At 38.8% G+C, this 22109-nt stretch overlaps 1 protein-coding gene across 31 annotated transcripts in view; it reads left to right on the forward strand.

Annotated features, from left to right (window-relative positions):
- RBFOX1 (RNA binding fox-1 homolog 1) overlaps nt 1-22109 on the forward strand; it is an 861472-nt gene that overhangs the window by 588675 nt on the left and 250688 nt on the right. For 10 of the 31 annotated variants that reach the window (XM_040574377.1, XM_040574374.1, XM_040574375.1 and 7 more), the window contains one exon: nt 2417-2637. The exons of the other annotated variants lie outside the window; for them this stretch is intronic. In XM_040574377.1, coding sequence (XP_040430311.1) covers nt 2551-2637 — 87 coding nt within the window. In that variant the 5' untranslated portion in view covers nt 2417-2550. The remainder of the gene's footprint in view (nt 1-2416; nt 2638-22109) is intronic. 31 annotated transcript variants of the gene reach the window in all.

A 22109-nucleotide genomic window follows, 5' to 3' on the forward strand; every position in this document is an offset into this window, starting at 1 on the left:
TTTAAAATTTTCTTGAATAAATAGAAGCTAAAAATATTTTTCATAACTAGATTTTCCTTGTTTATTCAGTGTGCCAGGAATGCCCTTAGCTTCAGAAGTCTCTTCATCTTACTGTTTCCTCCCCAGTTCATAGCTTTCTTAGCTTTCTATTATAGCATAGTTATTCCATTCACCTGAACTACACATAAAGGACTTCCTCTACAGCTGCTGTAATATTTTTTTTTTTTTTATGTGAATTAAGAGAACTAAACGTAATTGGAAATACCTCTGAGAAACATTTAAGAAATACTGTAACTCATCTTTTCATATCTGCATCATGCGAGTAGATAAAAGTCCTTCAACAATGAGGTCCTTTTCTTTTTCCTGAGAAGTTTAGAACTGAAGTTGTTTTTTGGCAGAAGCATAACCTTACATTTTGTAATGAATCTCATACCATTTCTGTTAACAAGTCTGTAAGGTTAAGCAATTCTTCCTATATAATATTATTACCATCCTCAGTAATCACAGTACCTTCCAACTTTGTCATTGGGAAATTTCATCAGCATGTTACCTTGTGCCAAAATAATTAATGAAAATGTCAAGCCCAAACTGTCCCAAAACAGATCACAGACAAGATTCCATTGAGCCTTTTCTTTCCTGTACAAATCGTCTTGCTCTCTAGGTTTTCTAACAAAAATGACTAGGTGTTTTACAGTGCAATTTAACAGTCCATGGTTGTGTCAGTTGTCCCATTGGAGTCATCTGAGTGAAGTTTCCAGAATTCATGTTATAATCTCCATTGCAAAGTGAAAGAAATCCTCTTTCTTTTCCCATGTAGCTTACTCTGTTAGACAAAACAAATAACTAGCAGTTAGAATGAAAATGTTTTTTAGAAGTGAAATACTTCAAAATGAGTTGTAAAGGCAATATACTTTCCCATTTTGTTTGTATGTTTCTCTATGAAAGCTAATAACTGATATAGTGTTGAAAATTATGAAAATATTTTGGCAAAAACATGTCTGTTTACTGTGTGCTTAATTAAGCGATATAGTTCTGTTTCTTAATAAGAAAAGATATATATTTAAAAAAATATGATTAATAGCTGAGCATAGTTAGGTGATCCGTGTGAATAGCATTATCCCTAAAAGAAAAGTGAAGTCATTCTATGAACAGAAAATGGAGATAGGTAAACATCACATCATCACATGATAATTGCTGTCCTCATTGGCAGCTTCTCAAAAAAAACATCATACAGGGTCACTATTTAACATCTAAACTTAGAAATGGTCTAACGCTGTTAGTAGCAAGGGTCAACATGCACCTGCTAAGGTAGATTTCTAAATCATGCAACCCGTCTGCCTTGATACATGAGAATCAATTACTGAAAGCCTTTCACAATGGTCAAAATGTGACACTAAATAATTGAGCATCATATAAAATCTTGTCTGTAATTAGTTATCTGGAAAAGTAATTATGCAACAAAATCAAGTAGCTGAAATTAGTGATGTGAAGCACCTGGTGATGTGAAGCACCCTGGTTATTCAAAGACTGTAGGAGAGAGTGATATATATTTAACTTGTAACATGAAGTTTTAAACACCTAATTCTTAATTGAATTAAAAAAAAAATCTTGCTCAATTGTAATTCTTGACATTAACCATATCTGCATAGAAGATCTATGGCACATAAAACAAGTGTCAATGACTGAGTTTACTTTGTCTAAAGTAAAAAATATGATTAGCTGTAGAAAAGAATGACTGGCAAATAGTACATTAAAAAGTAAATCTGTTTTGTTTGGGGGATAAAACGGTAAATTTCACTCTGTCTCTTACATTGACTGTAAGTTTAATTGGAGAACAGATATGAGATACTCTAAAGGTCAGATTTGTTCTTTTTCAAAAAGCTATGATAAATGCAACAACAGAGATGTGAAAGGTTAGAAAAGCTATTAAAATATAATTTACACTAAGAAGTTGTTAGCTAGCATTAGGTAGCTCAAATATTCAAAATAAAGAAGAAAAATGTAATGATTCAAAACAATATATGTTGAATTTAGCAGGCTTAAGTTTCAACTCTCATATGAATATTGTTTAACAGCTATAAACACAGGGAAACAGTTATTTAAACAATCATAATAAAGCTGATTTTTTAATGGGTTATAATAGCTACTGTTGTCATGTACGTGCCAGTTAAGATAGGAATATTAATTCTAATCCTATTTGAAGACCAGGACGGAGAGTTTGATCTGCATGTGTTTATTACTTAAAATTTGAACGGTATAGAGTAGTTGGTTAGTCATGTTATTTAAGATGGTCCCAAAATAGCACCTTCCTTTTCTTGGTAGAGTTAGCTTTGCAGCTGTTGTCTCTATCTGTTGTCTCTGAAGAAAATTTTAACATTAAGAGTTGCTGACGTCAATTTTTTTCTTTTTTTTACAGCTGATGTGGGCTTTGCCCCTGACAGAAGTTATTTGGTTCTAGCTCTGAGTTTGGAAGAAGTTGGTATATAGATTTTCCCCTAACTTTCAATTGATGTGTTTAGCTTTAGTGGGAGTAATACTATCGCTTAAACCATGTTGTCGTCTCAAGGAGTTTTGCTACATCCATATGGAGTGCCAATGATTCTGCCGGCAGCGCCATACTTCGCTGGACTTGTTCAGGTAATGCAAGGCCGCTTCCAACAAGCAACTTAACTCTAGTGCACTTAGAGTAATAATTGGAATTTTTATGGTTGAGAAAGCAAACACTTTTAATACAGGCAAAAGCTCTCATGTAGTCAGTGAGAAGACAGTAGGAAATCAAAAAGATGGATCACCCTAATCTGTGTATTGACATCTCTCATGGCTGAATAAATGGTGTAGTTGAGCTATATTTGCTTGTATTGATTTGTCTGCTATTTAACATTCATGCCTTTGCTTCACGAGGTTGACCACAGGGCAGAGGATTTGCTATCCATTCTAGGTTTCTGAGGGACTCAGCATTCCCACGGCAGATCATAAGACAAAGTAACTTACCATGATGTGTTTAGGTTAAGTGTTTTAGTGCAGCAAGTATGAGTAGTGTTAAATACGCATTAATGCATATGTTATGCATCACACTGAATGAAGAAGTGTGGTTTGTTGTTGTTTTGTTTTCTTTTTTCTTTTGTGTATGGAAAAATACATCACCTTCACAGAATATTTATGCACATCATATTAATTCTTTTGAGTCCTTAAAGTGCAAGATCCTACTTCTGAGGGAGAGTTTTATGTTTTAGAAGTTAACTGGCAATTCCTGATTTAGTTGCTGTTGTTGATTTGTCTGTTTTTACTATTTTTTTTTCAAAAAGTAGAAATGTTCTGATGTTAGACTTAAAATTTTGTATAGATCATAAAGATACTACTTAAGCAAAAGCTATTCCGTTGTTTACAGAATTAAAAAAGACTAAGAAAGAATTCAAGCAACAGTTTCAAGCATTCCCCAAATGAACACTATGCACCTTATAAATGTCAGTAGTTAGATGTTATGCATAAACAGGCTCAAGAAAGAATAATATGTAGTACTGCATTTCAGTGTCATGCTAGTGATCAGTCAAATTAACTGTGGAGGAGAGGCATTTGTTTAAAATTTTCATTATGCACCTTCATCACAACAGTGGGCATAGAGGTGGAATTGCAACACAAAACATTTTTTTTCTGTATGGGTCCATTTGGTAATACAGATTGTGAATTATGTTCTTCACTTAAGGCTTAATATCCTATGTTTCTAAAATAAAAATACAGCATAGCACAGTGGCCATTACCAGGTATTGAAAAAATGTGCCTTCTGGCCCATGCAAGCCAATGCTATGTTTTGTGCAGTGAGACACGGTAGCACACTTGCACACATCAAGCAAGCCTTCATATCCATTAGAATTTGGGGGTGAAGGTCAGACACTAGAGCTCAGTCAGACCCTGTGCCATCCTGTCCAATAAATAATTACAAGCAAATCGTGCCTTTCACTCTATGCTGATTGATGTTGAAATTGCTTTTGAAAGTTCTCATAAGTTCCTGTTATAGATTAAGTGCTGGTGTAGGAAAAATAACTGCACCCAACTGAAATGGGTGAATGTAATCAGGTTTAATGGACTTGAGAGCTTGTTGGGAATTAAATAACTATTGATTTGTTGGAAAGTTGCTGTCATTACAAAATGCCACTCTGGACGCATTATCCAAGCAGATAGATTAGAAAAAAGGGCCCTTTGAAAATTCAGGATGCCTTATTTCAAATCTTTTTTCTTTTCTTTCTCTCCTTAGAAAGATATATCCAGGCCTATGTTACTCTGTTTCCATAGGTCTAATATAGTGAAGCAGTAAGAGCTGTTCTACAAACAAATTGGTACATTTACAGGTTTGGCTGGAAAATGTTCTTCATGCAGATTCTTCTCGTTTCCCCTCTTCTCTACCTCTCCCTAATCTTATACATGAAAATTGCATGTTGGAAAACGAAACAAATATATTGTCTTAGTGGGCACAGTAGAACGCTGAATGGCTTAACCCCAAGTTTTTATCAACACTTACGGTATCTGCAATCACCTTATGATACTAGAATGCTTATTGTTTGTCTCTTAAAGTAAACCCGAGTATATAAAATTTAAAACTAAATATCCAAAATACATAGTGCAAAAGGCACTTAGTAGACATATCTTTATCAGCCTCTTTTCAGCAATAATTGCATAATGTTCAGACTTTTGATGGATTTTTTTTAAATGTCTTGATACACTAATTATGTAAATGTTTTTACTAGGTTACATGTTGAGAGCCACAATGATGATGTATTTTCAAATATGAGACTGTTTTAACATTTTAGAGGCTTATAAGATTGCAATTTACTTCCTTGCCTGGGTTTTTACAGAAAGAAGTTATTTCCGATTAGGGATTCCTTATGATTTCTGATTTGCATTTACACCAAGGCTGCTTGCATATGAAAACAGTGTAGAGAATTGCATAGAGATTTGAAGAACTATTTTTTTGTTGTGCTTTGACCTTTTGTGTTCCATGGTGGAGCAGAGAGTATGCATGGAGGTATCTCCATGGAAGTATTTAGAGGTTCTTCACCTTCGAGTTCTGTATATTATTTTATCTTATGCTGTGTATACAGCCTTTGCCAGCCTCTGCTTCTTAATTCATTGCTGAACTCTATCCTACATCCTCAGCTTGCTTTTGTCACACAGCCTCTTGTTACAGAGTACTGCAGTGTGTAGAACTTAAAACCACCAAGAAATGGCAGTAATGATGGATACCTCTATGGAAACACTATATATAACAACCATGTGTAATTTTTCCAATTACATATTAGCGGATATGTATTTGTCTTGTGGAGGTTGTATATTTGAGTAAGCAGACATAGAATGGAATGCGTATGTTTTTGGAGAGAGACTGGATTTGTTTTAAGTTACAGATATGTCAAATGTAACAAATTAAGTTAAATATAGTACTTGAAAACTTGTGTTTTGTTTTTTTTTTTTCAATAAATAAATACAAAGTTTATTAGAATGATGAGTTATTATACCAGCTAGGATTTATTAACACATTCTTATCAAGGAAAAATAATATTTCTCCCATCTGTTCTTCCTCCTGGGTGAAAATTTAGGAGGAAAAATCCAGTGACTACATATGCTGTGGGCAGCAAGGCCTATTTTGTATCAAAAGCTATCAAGCTACTGTCTCTTTGGCAGGTGATACAAAAAAAAAAATAGAATAGAGAGAGGGAGGGAGAGAGGGAGAGGGAGGGAGGGAGAGAGGGAGAGAGAGAGAGAGAGCGAGCATTATGTGGCAATCCAGTAAAAGCTTTCGTATCCTGCCCTTGGTTCCTATCCCAGATATGACCTTTGATTCCCACAGGGGAACCCTTATGTCCAGATAAACAGTGAAGTGAGTAGGATGTCACATGAGTGAAAAAGATCCATCTTCATTGCCAGGGTGCATGACAATTGCCCTGATAGCAGTAATTTTGTGTGGGTGTTGCTGTACTATCTTACACATTGTCAGAATAAGCATGTGAAATGTACTTCTGTTTATCATCAAACTTACAAAGTCTGCATCAGAGCAACTATTTAGAAATCCATAGAAACGTAATGTGTTTTGTAGAAGAGGTTAAATGTCTACATATTAACTTAATCTTTATTGCTTTACGTGTTATAGATATGTAAAATATTTGCAATTGCTCTGCATATTTGATATGTTAGGACAATGGTAAGATATTTTAAAAGCACAACTGTAGTATGTGAAATTTTAATGTTGAATGGTAAATTATGAATGGCTGGCTTAGGTGGTTCTATTTCCATTTAGCAGAGTTTTTCATATACATTATTATTATAAAATGTAGTAAAGATGAAATTAGACTTTCCAGTAAAGTATATAGAAATGTTAAATAGAGAAACTTCTATTTCATACAAAACAGGCTACTTACATTTAAAGATTAAGAAAACGTCTTTTTCTGAATATGATCAGTATTTTTTAAAGTATACTTTTATTTTAGCATTAGTGACAAGAAAAACTGTAAGAGTTCTGAGGGCTTAAGTTTACATTCATTGTCCAAGGCTTCAGACAGTTAAGCTAAAACACTCTTTTCTTTGTTTATTTGCTTATTTATTTGTGTGGTGGTAAAGGGAGGTAGAGGAAAATAGGAAATAAGTGACTGTAGATTTAACTATTTTAATAAACTGGGAATTACTGTATTTCTAAGTACATCATACTTAAACCTAAATTATTCTTAAGGTATTTTGATTCTGTCTGGTTTTCCATAACTGGTTAACTGGTGTGCTTAACTGACAACTGGAAAAGTGGTAATCTGTAGATAGTTCCATTTTATTTTAGGGCTAAGTGAGAGAATTGCCTAGAATATACTGTGAAAAGTAGTGGTGCAGGCTTCTTCACAGCTCCATCTTTATCAGTCTGCAAAATTTTTGTCTTTTTGCTGTATAGGGAAATGTTAGCAGTGAATAAATTCAGCATACTTGTACACAGCACTATGTTAGACTACCTGCAAAATCACACCTACTTTGTGGCCCTCCAGTTTTCGATAACATTGTGGATATGTTTTGTTGTGTACTGAAAATGCTTTTGTAGTTTGGTAGTTTTCACTTGAATAATGGTTTGCAGATAGAAACAATGCTTTAGCTCTTCCCGTGATGCCTGAAGTAGTATCTACTTGTCTTGGTTGTTTTTGGAGTACAACCTAGTGAAATGCAATGTATAATTTCTATTTACACTGTTTGTATTGCCCATTTGAAATGCAGTAAGTAGATGATCTACCTTAGATGCAGATCTGCTCTGGTCTGATTGTGTTGTATGGTCTTTGCAGGTGATAACAGTCTCCTATTACTGGTACTGCACTTCCCAGCGCTTTAGTCAGTGGAGGACGTTTTACTACTGCACTCACTTTTCATCTGACTGCTTTTTAATGTTCTGTTTTTGAGAGAGTATATCTAAAATTTCTTCTCCCTCTGTATGAGTTGCAAAGCTTTTCTCCCTTCTGTGTCGAGTGCTTATAATAGGAAATACAATTGGAGTAATGTGGTGGTGATAGCAATATCATGGTCTGAACAACTTTGCTTACAACATCTTTGTTATCAATATTTAAAGCTCTGGAAATACAACTTCATATATATATATATATAATTTTTTCTTTTGATACATGGGTCAAGTAATGTAGCCAATATACATTCTCTGTGAAATATCATTTGTTCAAGAAGCTACAGGCAGCTTTGAAAGTCTTTTGTCATTGCTGTTGCAAGAGATTTTTTCTTTTAACCTGCCTTTGTTTCTTACCAGTAAGTGCAGGTATCATAAAATACCTGCAGAAGGGGAGGGCACAAAAAAGATGCAGAATGCCTTTCCTATTGACCAAAAAGGCACTTTTTTAGAGGGGAAGGTAGCTTATCTAGATAATTTTAGTTCAACTAAGAAACAAGTGGTAGTTTTCTCCTCCCATCTGTCTAATTTCGTCTCATTAGCCTTTATTACAGAAATGAACATAACTTGAATGAGTAAGGCAACAACACATTAACTCCTATTCTGTCACCTCTGTCAGTGGCGTCTCATAGGCAGGGCTTCTTTCTGAGCTCAGAAAAAGAGCAAAAGATTTCATTTGGCACCCAACAGATGCATGTTTTTCCTGACCTACCTTTGTATTTAATGTCAGTATCAATGAATTTTAGTTAAGATACATAATTATGGTTACTAATTTGTGTTTGGATAACATACTTCAATGGGGCATTTTGATATGACAAGGAACTGGGCAAATCTGGGACTTCATGGCTATACCTTCTGGAGCGTTTAAGTGGAATAACCAAAAGGATATTTGAGCTTGTATGAATAAAATAGTTTTTATAGATAGATGCTACGACAGTTTCTACTTATTTATTCATCCCCCAAATAAGGCAATATTTTTAAGATTTGGATTCTTATAACCTGCATGTGGAAGCAAATTTTAGAGAAGTGTTTTTAGAAAGTATATTTTTGGCAAAATATTGCATTTTTTTTTTCTTATAGACCCCTAAGTTGCATGTTGTTTTTTAAACATGAGTAGAGTATTGCAAGTTTAGAATTCCCTAACTAGAAGCCAGCAAGCTCATAAGACTATTTCCTAAGATCTGGAATTTCAGCTGCTTTTTTTTTTTTTTTTTTCCTGACTCATGCATAATCATCAGTTAAAAAAAAATGTTGTGATGGTCAAGTATCAAAATTTTCTTGTATATCTAAATATAGAGCAATTATTTTTACAGAGTTGGCTTGGATACTTCACCTATTCACCTTCTGGTAAGTTTTTTTATGTAACTTGAGCTAAAGTTAGAAACCAAATTAAAATACAGTTTTTGTTTTATTTTGGTCTGTTTTCTTGCATTTTTTTAACTGAGGTGTGGATCCATTTTCTTGGACCTGGTTTCAAACAGAGTATTGTACAATTATTTTTTTTTAACGCAGTGACAGGTCATGAACACTAAATAGATAACAGGAATTGATTCCAGGTGGATTTTCCTGTGTCAGATATTCCCCTTGTGTTTTATGAGATCTTGATTATCATGATTTATGATAAATTCTGGAACGTGGTTCCTTCTCGTCCTCTACTGGCCAGAGATGCATGAGCTAGATTTCTTGGAGGATGACTAAATCCCCTTCATTTGTGATTTTATTATATCAATAAAGAATGTATTTATTTTTTTCACGTACATACTTTTTTTGTTGCTGAGAAGAATGTAAAAGCCTCTTGCCTACGTACACAGGAGTCATAATGGTCCATACTTTGGCTTTGTAACATTTTGTTTGAGGCCTCTGAACTAAATAAAACAAGTTGTGCATTTCAAGGAAAAGTTATTCAGACTTTATGGGAAAATATCCATAAGTGAAAGCAACACTTTATAAATTAGTATAAAGCTAAAAAGATTCATAAAGCAGCGATTTGATCTAACCTATGGTAGTCTGACCTATGCTTTAGATTGAATGTTTCAAAATCTGGTGAAATGATCATTACCTCAGTGCTTCCCCGCCACCTGCAATGATAACTCTTAGTGAATTAGTAAACCTGAGAAGTCTTTCCTCACTTCCTAGACACAACTTTTCTCCGTAAGCTTGATTAAGGTGATAAAGCTCAGCTGGATGCTGAACTGGGTGCTTAAGGTGGGACCCAGGATAGTTCCCTATTCTCTTAACAGCATTGTATATGTATCCTACGTGTAGAGGTTTTTGCTTTACTTTTAGGTGAGTGGATTTAGTGCTTGGCCAGTTTTTGAATATTTGTTTTCTTTTTTCTCTGGTGTATTAGATCTTGTCTGTGTAAACAGAGTAACATCAATTTTTAATATTTTGAAAAATACAGAAAAGCCTATTTCTTAATTAAGCTCACATTTGCTATGTTAACTTGTAGTTCTTCTGAAAAACATGACTTCAATCAATTTTTTTTAGAAGAAATTTGATCTTGGCAGCATTTCAGATACGGAGTAAACCTCTATAACTATTTCAAGGTTCTCTTAGAATGAAAATTAAATTCAAGTATTAGAACAAGCAAAAAGCAACTCTTTAGAGCCTTTAGAATACAGGGTGGAAGAAGGTGCTGATTGTATGTATACATAACAGAAAATACAGAAAATATTCTAAGAAATATGCGATGATAGTTTAACAAAACCTCAAACTTTTCTTGCACTATGTACTTGAGCCACACTTGAAAATGTCTGCTCCTCAGAATCTTGTCTTTTTTTTTGTTGTTGTTGTTGTTATGCATTTATAGTAAATTGTTAGTACTGAGTGGTTTGTAAATTTGCAGTACTTCAAAGCTGTCCTCTATTGGAGCTACAGGCCGTGGTTTCACTGTTTAATCTCCATGCCAATGAATATCACTTTCAGAAGTGCAGCAATATTTTCTAGCTTGTCCCAAGACAGGACAAGGAGAATGAGCAAGCTCAAATGTTTTGTTGTGACAAGCTATGAAAGAGTCTGCTCTGAGGTGAACACAGAAAAGACAGCACAAGCTCTCCTTTCGCTAAGGGAGATTAATGGTAATAGGAGCAACCCACCTTATGGGAACACAGGCATAAATTACACTTATATTACTATTTTTTAATCTTGTGTATAGATATAAATCTGTACCCATATTTTTAGCCTTATAGCATCTAAAAAGAGAATAAAGCAAACTTAAATCTTGAAAATATCTTAGTCTGCTTGCGTCCAGCTCTTAACATGGAAACCAGATTTTTCTCTTTTCATTTAGGAATTAAGTATCCATATGACTTTACTTCCTTTATATAATGAGAAGGTTCTAACAGTTATCACTAGTTGGATCCAGTAACAGACAAGCATACCATGGATTTAGGACTAACTGGAGCACAGAAGCTACTTGGTCCCAGTTCTACTTAAAATGCCAGTCAGTATTTAGCAAATTGCTCTACTTAATCAGTTTCCCCTTATGTTTTTTCTAAAGTGTGCAGTTGGAATAATGACTAGCTCCATGTTTGTTTATTCAGAATCTTAAATGTAAAACAAGGGAAATTATTGTGAATAAGGTTTTTACTGTTTCTAAAGGTTGCCTATAATAGTTGATTCAAATAATTTTTTCAAAATTCTGGAAGAAAAGAGATGGATAGATCAATTTCATTGTATCATTGGTCTGTGTGTACTGGCAAACAGTCTTCCCTGACTCCTGTGGTGAAATATTTTGTAGACATATGTTACTAAAACACACTCTAGCCTTTCAAATAGTGCTGATACAGGAATCAAAATAAATCCATTGCAAGATTCTCAGAGTATCATTTTAACTGACATACTGTGCTGGACTGACTGAAGTGAGTATGTGTTCTTTTTAATGCAGAAATGAATGCTTTGATTTGTTTATGCCTTCGTCCATGCAGGAACAGTTAAAATCAGGCATAGGGAAACATGACAGATGTTCATACACATTTCCCATCTGAAAATGCCTTCTACTGGCCAAAATGATTGTTAGGCACAATTAAGCCCAGTATATACATCCTGTGCTATATGCCAAATCTGCTGAATATGTTCCCAACAGGGAAGCACAGATTTGGAAAGAAGGCAGTTTATATGATCTTTCATCTGCAATAGATTTTTGAGAGTCACTGTGTGAAAAACATAAGGAGACGTGGCTGACAGCTGAGTCTATGCTCATATGCACTGTGCCATAAACTATCTTTAAGAGAAATTTTCAGTCCATGGGAAAATTTCATATGCGTTTCAGGGATGCTTACACTTGAAATCTGATTTCTGAGTGGCATTTAGTATTACGTTGCCAACTGACTTGAAAAGCTTGTGATGTTATGCCTTGTAATGTTCCGCATTCAGTGTAATTGTCACTGTAATCAGCTTTATGATGGCAACTCCTCATGATGACTACAGGATTATACTTTACTCTTTCTTTTTTTCTTTTTTTTTTTTCTTTATATTACGCCTGAAATGTGAGTTACTTTTTGATTTCAGATGCATATTGGTTATGAAGACTTCCCTCCCTTCTGTAGATCTGCAGACTTTTTGAATTGTATATGACATCTATTTATGCAGAGAGTGGGATTTATCATTTCCAAAGATATGATGGCATCAATTCTTGAAAAAGATGCTGAGAACCAAATACTCTTATGTGTTCAGTTACAATACATATCACAAAATATTACAGTTGGCTGTTCCCAAAAAGCATGCCTTTCTGGTATCTCAAAAATGTGCAGTATTTTACTATTTTTGTTGTGTCAAAATATCTTAGACACCATGAAAGTGTGTTGACCTAAAAATGTCAGTGGGTATTTCATATCTGTCTCCCTCTTTTTTTTTTTTTTTTTTTTGATGGGGAAAAACACCCACCACAAGAGTTAACAACAAAAAAATTACTTTTTTGTTGTGTAATGCCTGTCTTTTAATAATGTACACAGCTCTGTACCAGGTCTGTAAAAAGAATCTGTAAGTTGTGTGGCCAGTCAGTAAGTCTTCTAACTGAAGTGTCCATGAGAGTACTAAAATCTGTCTGCTATTCTACTCTTACTTCTGTAGTGACGCAGATCTGCAAATATAGAGTGGTTGATGTTGGAAGGGACTTCTAGAGGTCATCTGGTCCAACCCCACTTCTCAACCAGGGCTATCCAGAGCAGGTTGTTCCAGGACCATGTCTGGATGGCTTCTGAATGTCTCCAAGGAGGAAGACTCCACAAGCTGTCTGGACAACCTGTGCCAGTGCTTAGCCCTCACAGTTTTTTGTTTGTTTGTTTTAAAAAGAGCATTTCCTTATGTTCCAGTGGAATCATTTGTTCTAGTTTGTACCCATTGCCTCTGGTCCTGGCACCGGGCATCACTAAGAAGAGCCTGGTGGCTCCATCTTCTCTGTAGCCTCTCTTCAGGTATCTGTACACACTGAAATCCCCCTGAAACTTCTCTAGGCTAAACAGTCCCAGCTGTCTCAGCTTTTCCTCATGTAAGAGATGATCCAGTCCCTTAAGCATCGTCTTGGCCTTTCTTTGGACTCTGTCCAATACATCCATGCCTCTCCTGTACTGGAGAGCCCAGAAATGGACACAGGACTCCAAGTGTTGCCTCAGAAGTGCTGAATGGAGGGGAAGGATCACCTCCCCTCAACCTGCTGGCAATACTTTGCCTGATGCAGCCCCAGACACCATTAGCCTTCTTTACTGCAAGAACATATTGATGGCTCAGGTTCAAGCTGGAGTTCACTGGGACCCCTAGGTCCTTTTCTGCCAAGCCGCTTTTCGTCTGAGTTGTCTCCAGCAGGTGCTGGTGCCTGGGGTTGTTCCTCTTGAAGTGCAGGACTTTGCACTTCCCCCTTGGTGAACTTCAGGAGGTTCCTGCCATTTCTCCAGCCTGTCCAGGTCCCTCTGGATGGCAGCACAGCTGTCTGTATTCCTCCCAGTATTTGGTATCTGCAAACTTGCTGAGGGTAAACTCTGCCCTGTCATCAAGATCATTAATGAAGATGCTAAAGAGGACTGACCCCAGCTATGACCCCTGGGGCACACCGCTAGTTACTGGCCTCCAGCTAGACTTAGTGTCACTGACCACCACCCTCTGGGCTCTGCCGTTCAGGTAGTTTCAGTCAACCCTTCTGTCTGCTCATCCAGCCCCTCTACCAGCAGCTTGTCTGTGAGGATCTTATGGGAGACAGACTTCAGAAAGGCTTTTGACACTAGGTAGGCAATGTCCACTGCTCTCCTCTCATCCACCAGGCTACTTATTTCATTGCAGAGAGGCTTCTTAGGTTGGTCAAGAATTACTTCTCCTTGGTGAATCCATGCTGACTACTGATGACCTTCTTGTTCTTCGTGTGCCTGGAAATGGTTTCCAGGATTAGCTACTGTCATCTTCCTGGGGACTGAGGTGAGGCTGATTTCATAATTTCCTCTAGACTTATTTCTCCATATAATATGTTTGTTAAATTCCTCTTTAGATGGATGTAAGTAGAATTTAGTATATCACTGTCTTTACTAATAGCAGAGGTAGGGAGAAAGTTGACCTGCAGATACAGCTTGTAATATACGTCTTCTGGATTTCATAAAAGCAAGAGAGTGAGAATCCACTGGCTTCCTGAAAACTACGTTTCGTCTATGAGAGAAAATGTCTTAAGTGGTCAGCGGGTATCTCTTGAACTAGTGGACTGCTGAGGAGCACCTTGCATCTTTCTAGGCAGCCTATGGCCTTTACAGGTTGGAGGCTAAAAGTGATTCTGTGTTAACTCGTGCTGGTATGTGATAATTTCTGGTACTCATCCACAAGAATTGCTTCTCGAGTGTCTGAAATTTACTTTTTATATACTGCTTTTTGGTCATCTTGAGGTCAGTATATCCCTACTGGAAGGTTTCTTATGGCAGACTTATCTTTTGCTTTGTTACTGTTTGATTCTTATAGAACTGTATGAAATTTTTAAATAAAAGCCTTCCTTTAGCAGAATGATAATGAAATGCTGAGAAATGTATTTTTTATTCTCTTGGTTCCAATAAGAAATTATAAATCAAGAAGGGAAAAGTTAATCCGGTGATTCTTTGCTGAATCTTACATTGCATGAGAGAGATTATTTCAAAATATTTGTGTTTAGTATTGTACTTGTAGACAGGTGGATGACATTGACTTACACATTTTCAGTTTATGGTAGTCAAATTAATTGCAAACATGTTCCTCCACCAAGTTTCAGAAATTAAGATCAAGTACCTGAAATACTTTAAAAATACTTTCGGGCTAGAGCCAGACTACATAATTATTTAAGCCCATCTTTCACGCTTTTATTCTTGTTTATTTCTGAGGGCTTTTCTTCTGATCACAGCAAATAAACTGCCCAGTGCCTCATTTTCTTGATACCATTCTATAAGACTTGTTGTAACGTACTGTTTTTGTATAATGTTTCTCATTTTCTGTGTTCTGTTTGCCTGTTCTTTCTCTCATCTAGTTTTATTTTTTTTTCTGTAACTTGGGAAACTTCTCTGTCACTAAAACAACATAAACTTTATTTTTCATTTTATTAATTAAAATGTTATTCTGAGACACTTCAGTTCATTTGCAAAGAGAAAAAAAAAGACACTAGTTCCACAGCATAAAAATAGTTTAAGTTGGCAGACAGACATTTTCAGAGAGAGATCCAAGATGTATTTCTTAGGGAACACCCTACTAGCAAGCACTTAAAGTACTTGTGAAAGTGCTTCTTGAGTATGATGCCTGTTAGCTCATGAGGTAATTTCCAAATGTACTGTCTAAATTGCAATTCATTTTACTATTGACTCCCTAACCTAATGGTTAAAGCTAATGAATTTGTCTCTCTTTGGAGGTATTATATAACATTACTGCACTGTTAATATGCTATGTTTTGTACTTCTCTATATTTGGGTAATTCTCTTTAAGCAGTGGTTCACTGGAGGCAAGTATGAAAGTTCCAAATTTAGGTGAAACATTGTTTATTTATTCTTTGTTAAATATCATTTGTGATTCAAGAATCAGATCAAGTAGTTAGTCATTAACCTTCCACAACTTCTTGGAAATCAAACAAACAAAAACAGACAAAGTTCTTAATAGCTAACTTCTGGTCTCTAACGTGACAGGAGACTGAGTACATGTACTACTGCAGAAATAGAAAAGTCAAATGGAATGTGTAATGGTTCTTTCTCGGTCTCAAGACAGAACATTGTTAAAAATTGTTTCCATGCTGTTTGACCAAAAAAAACATTTCTCAAAAGTAACAAAACCTTTTTTTTTTCTTAAAAAAAATCAGAATCAAGAACTGGATGTATAGCTTTATATAAGTAAGTTTTTTTATTAAGAAGAGGGACTTCAGGTTTACAGATTCAAAGATATTCGAGCCAGGAAGAATCATTATGATAATTCAGCTTGTCCTCTTGAATGTACATGCTACATAATTTCTCTGAGACTGACTTAAAACAGACCTCTTGGAAGATATTTAATCTTGTTTTAAACATCCAAGTAATTTGAAATCCATCAGTTTCACTGATACCCTACTGAACTGTTTGAATGTTTAATTACCCTTGCAGTTAGAATATTGTGAGGCTCTATTTCTATTTATTTCAGCTTCTAGCCACTGGTTCCTGCTCTTTTTTTTTCTTTTTTTTTCCCTCCTCCCTGCAAGATTGAAAGTACAAAATACCCACAAATAAGAAAGTAAGAAAGCTCTTGAAGTGTACCACCTACTAGAAGAGATGTGTATCACAGACATGAGGAAAAATAGGGAAGTAAGGCACTTTGTGGGATCATGTAATCTACTTCTCTGCCAGAAGGCAAGATCAACTTTGCTTGTTTCATTCCTGACAGATTTTTTTTGAGACTGTTCTTAAGATCTTGAACAACTGAGGCTCTAACCTCTCCAGGTATACTGCACTTGCATTAGAGTTTTTTCTTTCCTTAGTGCCTGGCTTGAAATCTTTCATTTTACCATTTAAACCCCGGCTATTGTTTTATGTGGAGTGGGCATAGAAAGTGGATTATTTATCTTTTTCATAGTGGCCCTTCATCTTTTTGATGACAGGTGCATTTTCTTCTTGTGGTAGTGCAATCCTCATTCATTCAGTCTTTCCTTCTAGGATTTTCCTTAGCCTACTACAGTTGCAAGACATCATGGATAAGATTTTTAGATCCCCAGAAGTATTTGAGTATCTAATTTCTCTTTTCGAGGAAAATATAATGTAATGTATGGAGCACGACTTTCCTTCAGATTTCTGAAGTGCAAGTAGGGGATGATAGTAGAACTTTGCTGGTAGATGCAGTGGAGAAGAGGTGAGAGTTAACAGCAAGTCATGAGACACAGAGCACTGTGTAGGATGAGTTTCTTTTGTTGTTGTTAAAAATTTCATTTCAGGACAATCCCTCTGAGATTTAGCACCTTATTATTTTTTTAAAAAGCTTCCTAGAGCAACAGTAAACAAGATGCAGTAGGTTTAAATGATCTATAAATGTTAGGATTTTTTTTGAACATCCCATTTATTGAGGTTATTACTGATACAGTGCTCAAAGACACAGCAACCATGCTGCTGCCTATGTGTTTTCAAAAGGTGCCAATTGTAAAGAACTCTATTTAAATAATCAGGACTCTGAAATCATCTGCGGTTTTTGACTGTCAAATTTTGTGAAGTAAGAGGAAAAATGGGTAGCACAAAACTTGCTATTTCCTGATTTTTGTGTATCCCCTTCATCAGTAACTCAACAGAGGCCAAATTTTGAGATGCTGCAGTACTAGTTTCTGGGCATGGCTTTGGCAAAGCACCCTCATCTGAATGTCCAAAGAACAGGAGCACTACATCTTTCTGTCTGTTTACTTTCAGTAGTATCATAATGCCCTGATTAAATATATTACGGAAAATGCGTGAAGAAAGCTCACTTCACTGTATGGCGTTTAAATTAACATAGGACGTTTAACTACCGCATTGAATAGTTTTGTTGTTGTTGTTGTTTTTTATGTATCAGTATGACATGAGAGAGCACACTTCTTTTTTAGTACCCTGTTCCAGTTGACACCATTATGGCAATCGCAGCAGAAAAGCCACAGACTAGATAGAAGACGAGCATGGACTTCACCCAAGAAAAAGTGGTGACTCAACGCAGTGTGTAATGGCAATGGTAATCTGATATTGGTACTTGCTGAGGTGATCGGCTGTGGGGCAGATGTGCTCTGCAGCAGAGCAGGGGGATCTCGGCCTGTGAGGGTTTTTTTCCTGCATGGAGGCCACCTGAGGCAGCCGAGGGGGAGGCCAGGCCCCCGCAGCCATTGCGAGAGCTGCCGGCGAGGCGTGGGTGGAACCAGGAGCAGCGTCCACTCCTTGCCTCCCGTTCCAAGGCAGCTCCTAGGGAGTGCGGCGTAGAGAGCGGGCAAACAGGGCGTGGCGCCTCAGTCACGGCATGGCGCGGCAGTTTGCGCGGGCAGGGGGCGCTCGGACAGGGCAGAGCGTCCCTCCCCACTCAGGAGAATAGCTGATCTACTCGCTCTCGACCTGTAGCTAAACCAGCCATGGTCTGTGCTAGGCAGAAAGCTCTTTCCGGAAAGTCTGTGGCGACCTAGGCTGACTGCCTGCTCAAAAATGCTGCAGTTCAGGTCTCTGGATTCAGGGAGTGCCTGAGCCTGTTGCTGCCATCAGAGGGCGGCAGAGACACCATGTGTGTGAGGTGCGAGCAGGTGGAGAGGTGAAGGGCTATCAGGGAATGTGAGCAGGAGATAAACTGGTGGAGCAGCTCCCTGCCAGGCCTGAAGGAAAGGCACCAGGGCGAGACACATCAAATAGTGGTGGACCCTATGCCCTACCGCTGTCGGGCAGAGGGAGGGGACCTAGGAGATGAGGAGGAATGGAAACAGGTCAGCGTCGCAGGCAACCCCCATCCCTACCAGCCTTGCCTTTCCAGGTGCCCTTACACAACAGGTTTGAGGCCTTGGAGCTTGAGAGGCTGGTGGGTGAGGATGTGGTCGAAAGTTCACCCAGGAGGTTGCCTAGAGTGAGGAAGTCGACTTCATGCCTCAAGACTGCCTCCACTGAGAAAGAAAGAAGGGTAATCGTTGTAGGTGACTCCCTTCTCAGGGGAACAGAGGGCCCTATATGTTGGCCTGACCCTACCTGTAGGGAAGTCTGCTGCAACCTTGGGGCCCAGGAGAGGGACATTGCCAGAAACCTTCCTAACCTGGTTCACCCCCCTGATTACTATCCTCTATTGATAGTCCAGGCTGGCAGCGATGAAATTGCTGAGAGAAGCCTGAAGGCTATCAAATGGGACTTCAGGGGACTGGGATGATTAGTAGATGGAGTGGGAGTGCAGGTGGTGTTTTCCTTTATCCCTTCAGTGGCAGGAAGGAGTACGGAGAGGACCTGGAAAGCCCACCTGATAAACACATGGCTCAGAGACTGGTGCCATCACAGTTTTTTGTTTGTTTGTTTGTTTGTTGGGGGGGGGGGGGGAGGGAGTGTTGGGCACTCTTCAAGAAGGAAATCTTAAAGGCTCAGGAAAAAAACATCCCCATGTGCCCAAAGACAAGCCAGTGCGGAAGAAGACCGGCCTGGCTGAACAGAGAGTTGTGGCTCGAGCTTAGGAGAAAAAAGAGGGTTTATAATCTGTGGAAAAGAGGGCAGGCCACTCAGGAGGACTATAAGGATGTTGTGAGGCTGTGCAGGGACAAAATTAGAAAGGCCAAAGCTCATCTGGAGCTCAGTCTGGCTACTGCTGTTAAAGATAACAAAAATTGTTTTTATAAATACAGAAACACAAAAAGGAGGGCTAAGGAGATTCTCCATCCTTTACTGGATGCAGGGGGGAAACTTAGTGACGAGAGATAAGGAAAAGGCTGAGGTGCTTAATGCCTTCTTTGCCTCAGTCTTTAGCAGCAAGACCAGTTGTTCTCTGGGAACTGTTCTCTCTTGAGGGCTACGAAGATGGTGAAGGGACTAGAGGGGAAGACACGTGAGGAGTGGCTGAGGTCACTTGGCCTGTTCAGCCTGGAAAAGAGGAGGCTGAGGGGAGACCTCATGGCGGTGAGAGCTTCCTCACAACGGGGAGTGGAGGGGAAGGCGCCGATCTATTCTCTTTAGTCACCAGTGATAGGACCTGTGGGAATGGTGTCAAGCTGAGGCAGGGGAGGTTTAGGCTAGACATCAGGAAGAGGCTCTTCACTGAGAGGGTGGTCGCACACTGGAACAGGCTCCCCAGTGAAGTAGTCACTGCACCAAGCCTGTTGGAGTTTAAGAAGCATTTGGACTGTGCACTTAGTCATGGTCTAAAATTTTGGGTAGACCTGTGTGGTGCCAGGAGTTGGACTCGATGATCCTTATGGGTCCCTTCCAACGCAGGATATTCTATGATCCTATACCCACTCCCCTAAGCTGGTGGAAGGGGATGGGGAGCAGAATGTGGCCCTCATAATCCATGAGGAAATGGTTGGTGACCTGCTACAGCACTTAGGTGTACGCAAGTTGATGGGACCGGATGGGATCCACCCGAGGGTACTGAGAGAACTGGCGGAAGAGCTGGCTAAGCAGCTTTCCATCATTTATCAGCTGTCCTGGCTATCAGGGGAGGTCCCAGTTGACTGGCGGCTAGCAAATGCGACTCCCAACTACAATAGGGACCGGAGGGTGGACCCGGGAAACTATAGGCCTGTCAGTCTGACTTCGGTGCCGGGGAAGCTCATGGAGCAGATTATCTTGAGTGTCATCATGTGGAATTTGCAGGGCAACCAGGCGATCAGGCCCAGTCAGCATGGGTTTATGAAAGACAGGTCCCGCTTGATGAACCTGATCTCCTTTTGTGACAAAGTGATGCGCTTAGAGGATGTGCATGTGGTCTACCTTGACTTCAGTAAGGCTATTAACACTGTTTCCCACAGATTTCTCCTGAATAAACTGGCTGCTCGTGGCTTGGACTGGTGTACGCTTCATTGGGTTAAAAACTGGCTGGATAGCCGGGCCCAAAGAGTCGTGGTGAATGGAGTTAAATCCAGGTGGAGGCCAGTCACTAGTGGAGTCCCCCAGGGCTCAGTACTGGGGCCAGTTCTCTTTAATATCTTTATCGATGATCTGGATGAGGGGATCGCGTGCACCCTCAGTAAGTTTGCAGACGACACCAAGTTAGGTGCGTGTGTCGATCTGCTCGAGGGTAGGAAGGCTCTGCAGGAGGATCTGAGTAGGCTGGACCAATGGGCTGAAGCCAACTGTATGAAGTTCAACAAGGCCAAGTGCCGGGTCCTGCACTTGGGGCGCAATAACCCCAAGCAGAGCTACAGGCTGGGAGATGAGTGGCTGGAAAGCTGCCTGGCAGAGAAGGACCTGGGAGTATTGGTTGATAGTCGGCTGAATATGAGCCAGCAGTGTGCTCAGGTGGCCAAGAAGGCCAACAGCATCCTGGCTTGCATAAGAAGCAGTGTGACCAGCAGGGCTAGGGAAGTGATTGTCCCCCTGTACCTGGCTCTGGTGAGGCTGCACCTCGAGTACTGTGTTCAGTTTTGGGCCCCTCACTACAAGAAGGACATCGAGGTGCTCGAGAGAGTCCAGAGAAGGGCGACAAAGCTGGTGAGGGGTCTGGAGAACAAGTCTTACGAGGAGCGGCTGAGGGAGCTGGGATTGTTCAGCCTGGAGAAGAGAAGGCTCAGGGGCGACCTTATCGTCCGCTATAGGTACCTTAAAGGAGGCTGTAGCGATGTGGGGGTTGGTCTATTCTCCCACGTGCCTGGTGACAGGACGAGGGGGAATGGGCTAAAGTTGCGCCAGGGGAGGTTTAGGTTGGATATTAGAAAAAACTTCTTTACTGAAAGGGTTGTTAGGCATTGGAATGGGCTGCCCAGGGAAGTGGTTGAGTCACCATCGCTGGAGGTCTTTAAAAGACATCTAGATGTAGATCTTAGCAATATGGTTTAGTGGCGGACTTGTTAGTGTTAGGTCAGAGGTTGGACTAGGTGATCTTGGAGGTCTCTTCCAACCTAGATGATTGTATGATTCTGTAATGATAACTGATGAAATTAGCAAACAGTAAGCACATGATGGTCATGTGTATACATTTTCTAATCTGGACTTAATTTTCCCTTTAATCATCACTGTTTTAGAAAACATGACTTGTCCACTTTTGTAACTTACCTTTTCAAATTTTAAAATGATAAGCATGCTTTTCAGGACATTTAAAACTACACTGCTATGAAGTCACGTTGTACAAGTTACAGTTAATCCATGTTTCATTTGACAGCCTTCAGTAAAAGAAGGCATTTTGGCATGTTTCTAGAACCAGTCCTGGTCAAGAAGACACTGAAATTACAGTAGAGCACATGCTAAAATGCTTTCCTGAATTGGGATCATAGTACTGATTAAATATGGTCACATTTTCTGTGTTTTCTTACTGTTAATATTGATGATAGGATCTGAAACATTGAGGCAGGGTCTGAGAATATTATGTGATCAAGGAGAAGCAGATAAATGATCATGGGAAAGTAGAAAGATAAAGAAACGCAGATAAGTAAAGTGAAATTAATGTGCCTTAGCAAACTGAGATTTGTTTCCTGTTTTTATTTGTATGACTTTATAGAGAATGGTACCAAAAAAAAAAAAAAAAAAAAAAAAAAACCACAGTTCAGCTACAATGTTTTTTTTTGGCCTGACTTGCTTTCTTTCCCCCCACTCTGTTCATCACAAGAATGTTAACGTGTTGA

This window comes from Cygnus olor, chromosome 15 (assembly GCF_009769625.2).
Source record: "Cygnus olor isolate bCygOlo1 chromosome 15, bCygOlo1.pri.v2, whole genome shotgun sequence".
Lineage (NCBI taxonomy): Eukaryota > Metazoa > Chordata > Aves > Anseriformes > Anatidae > Cygnus > Cygnus olor.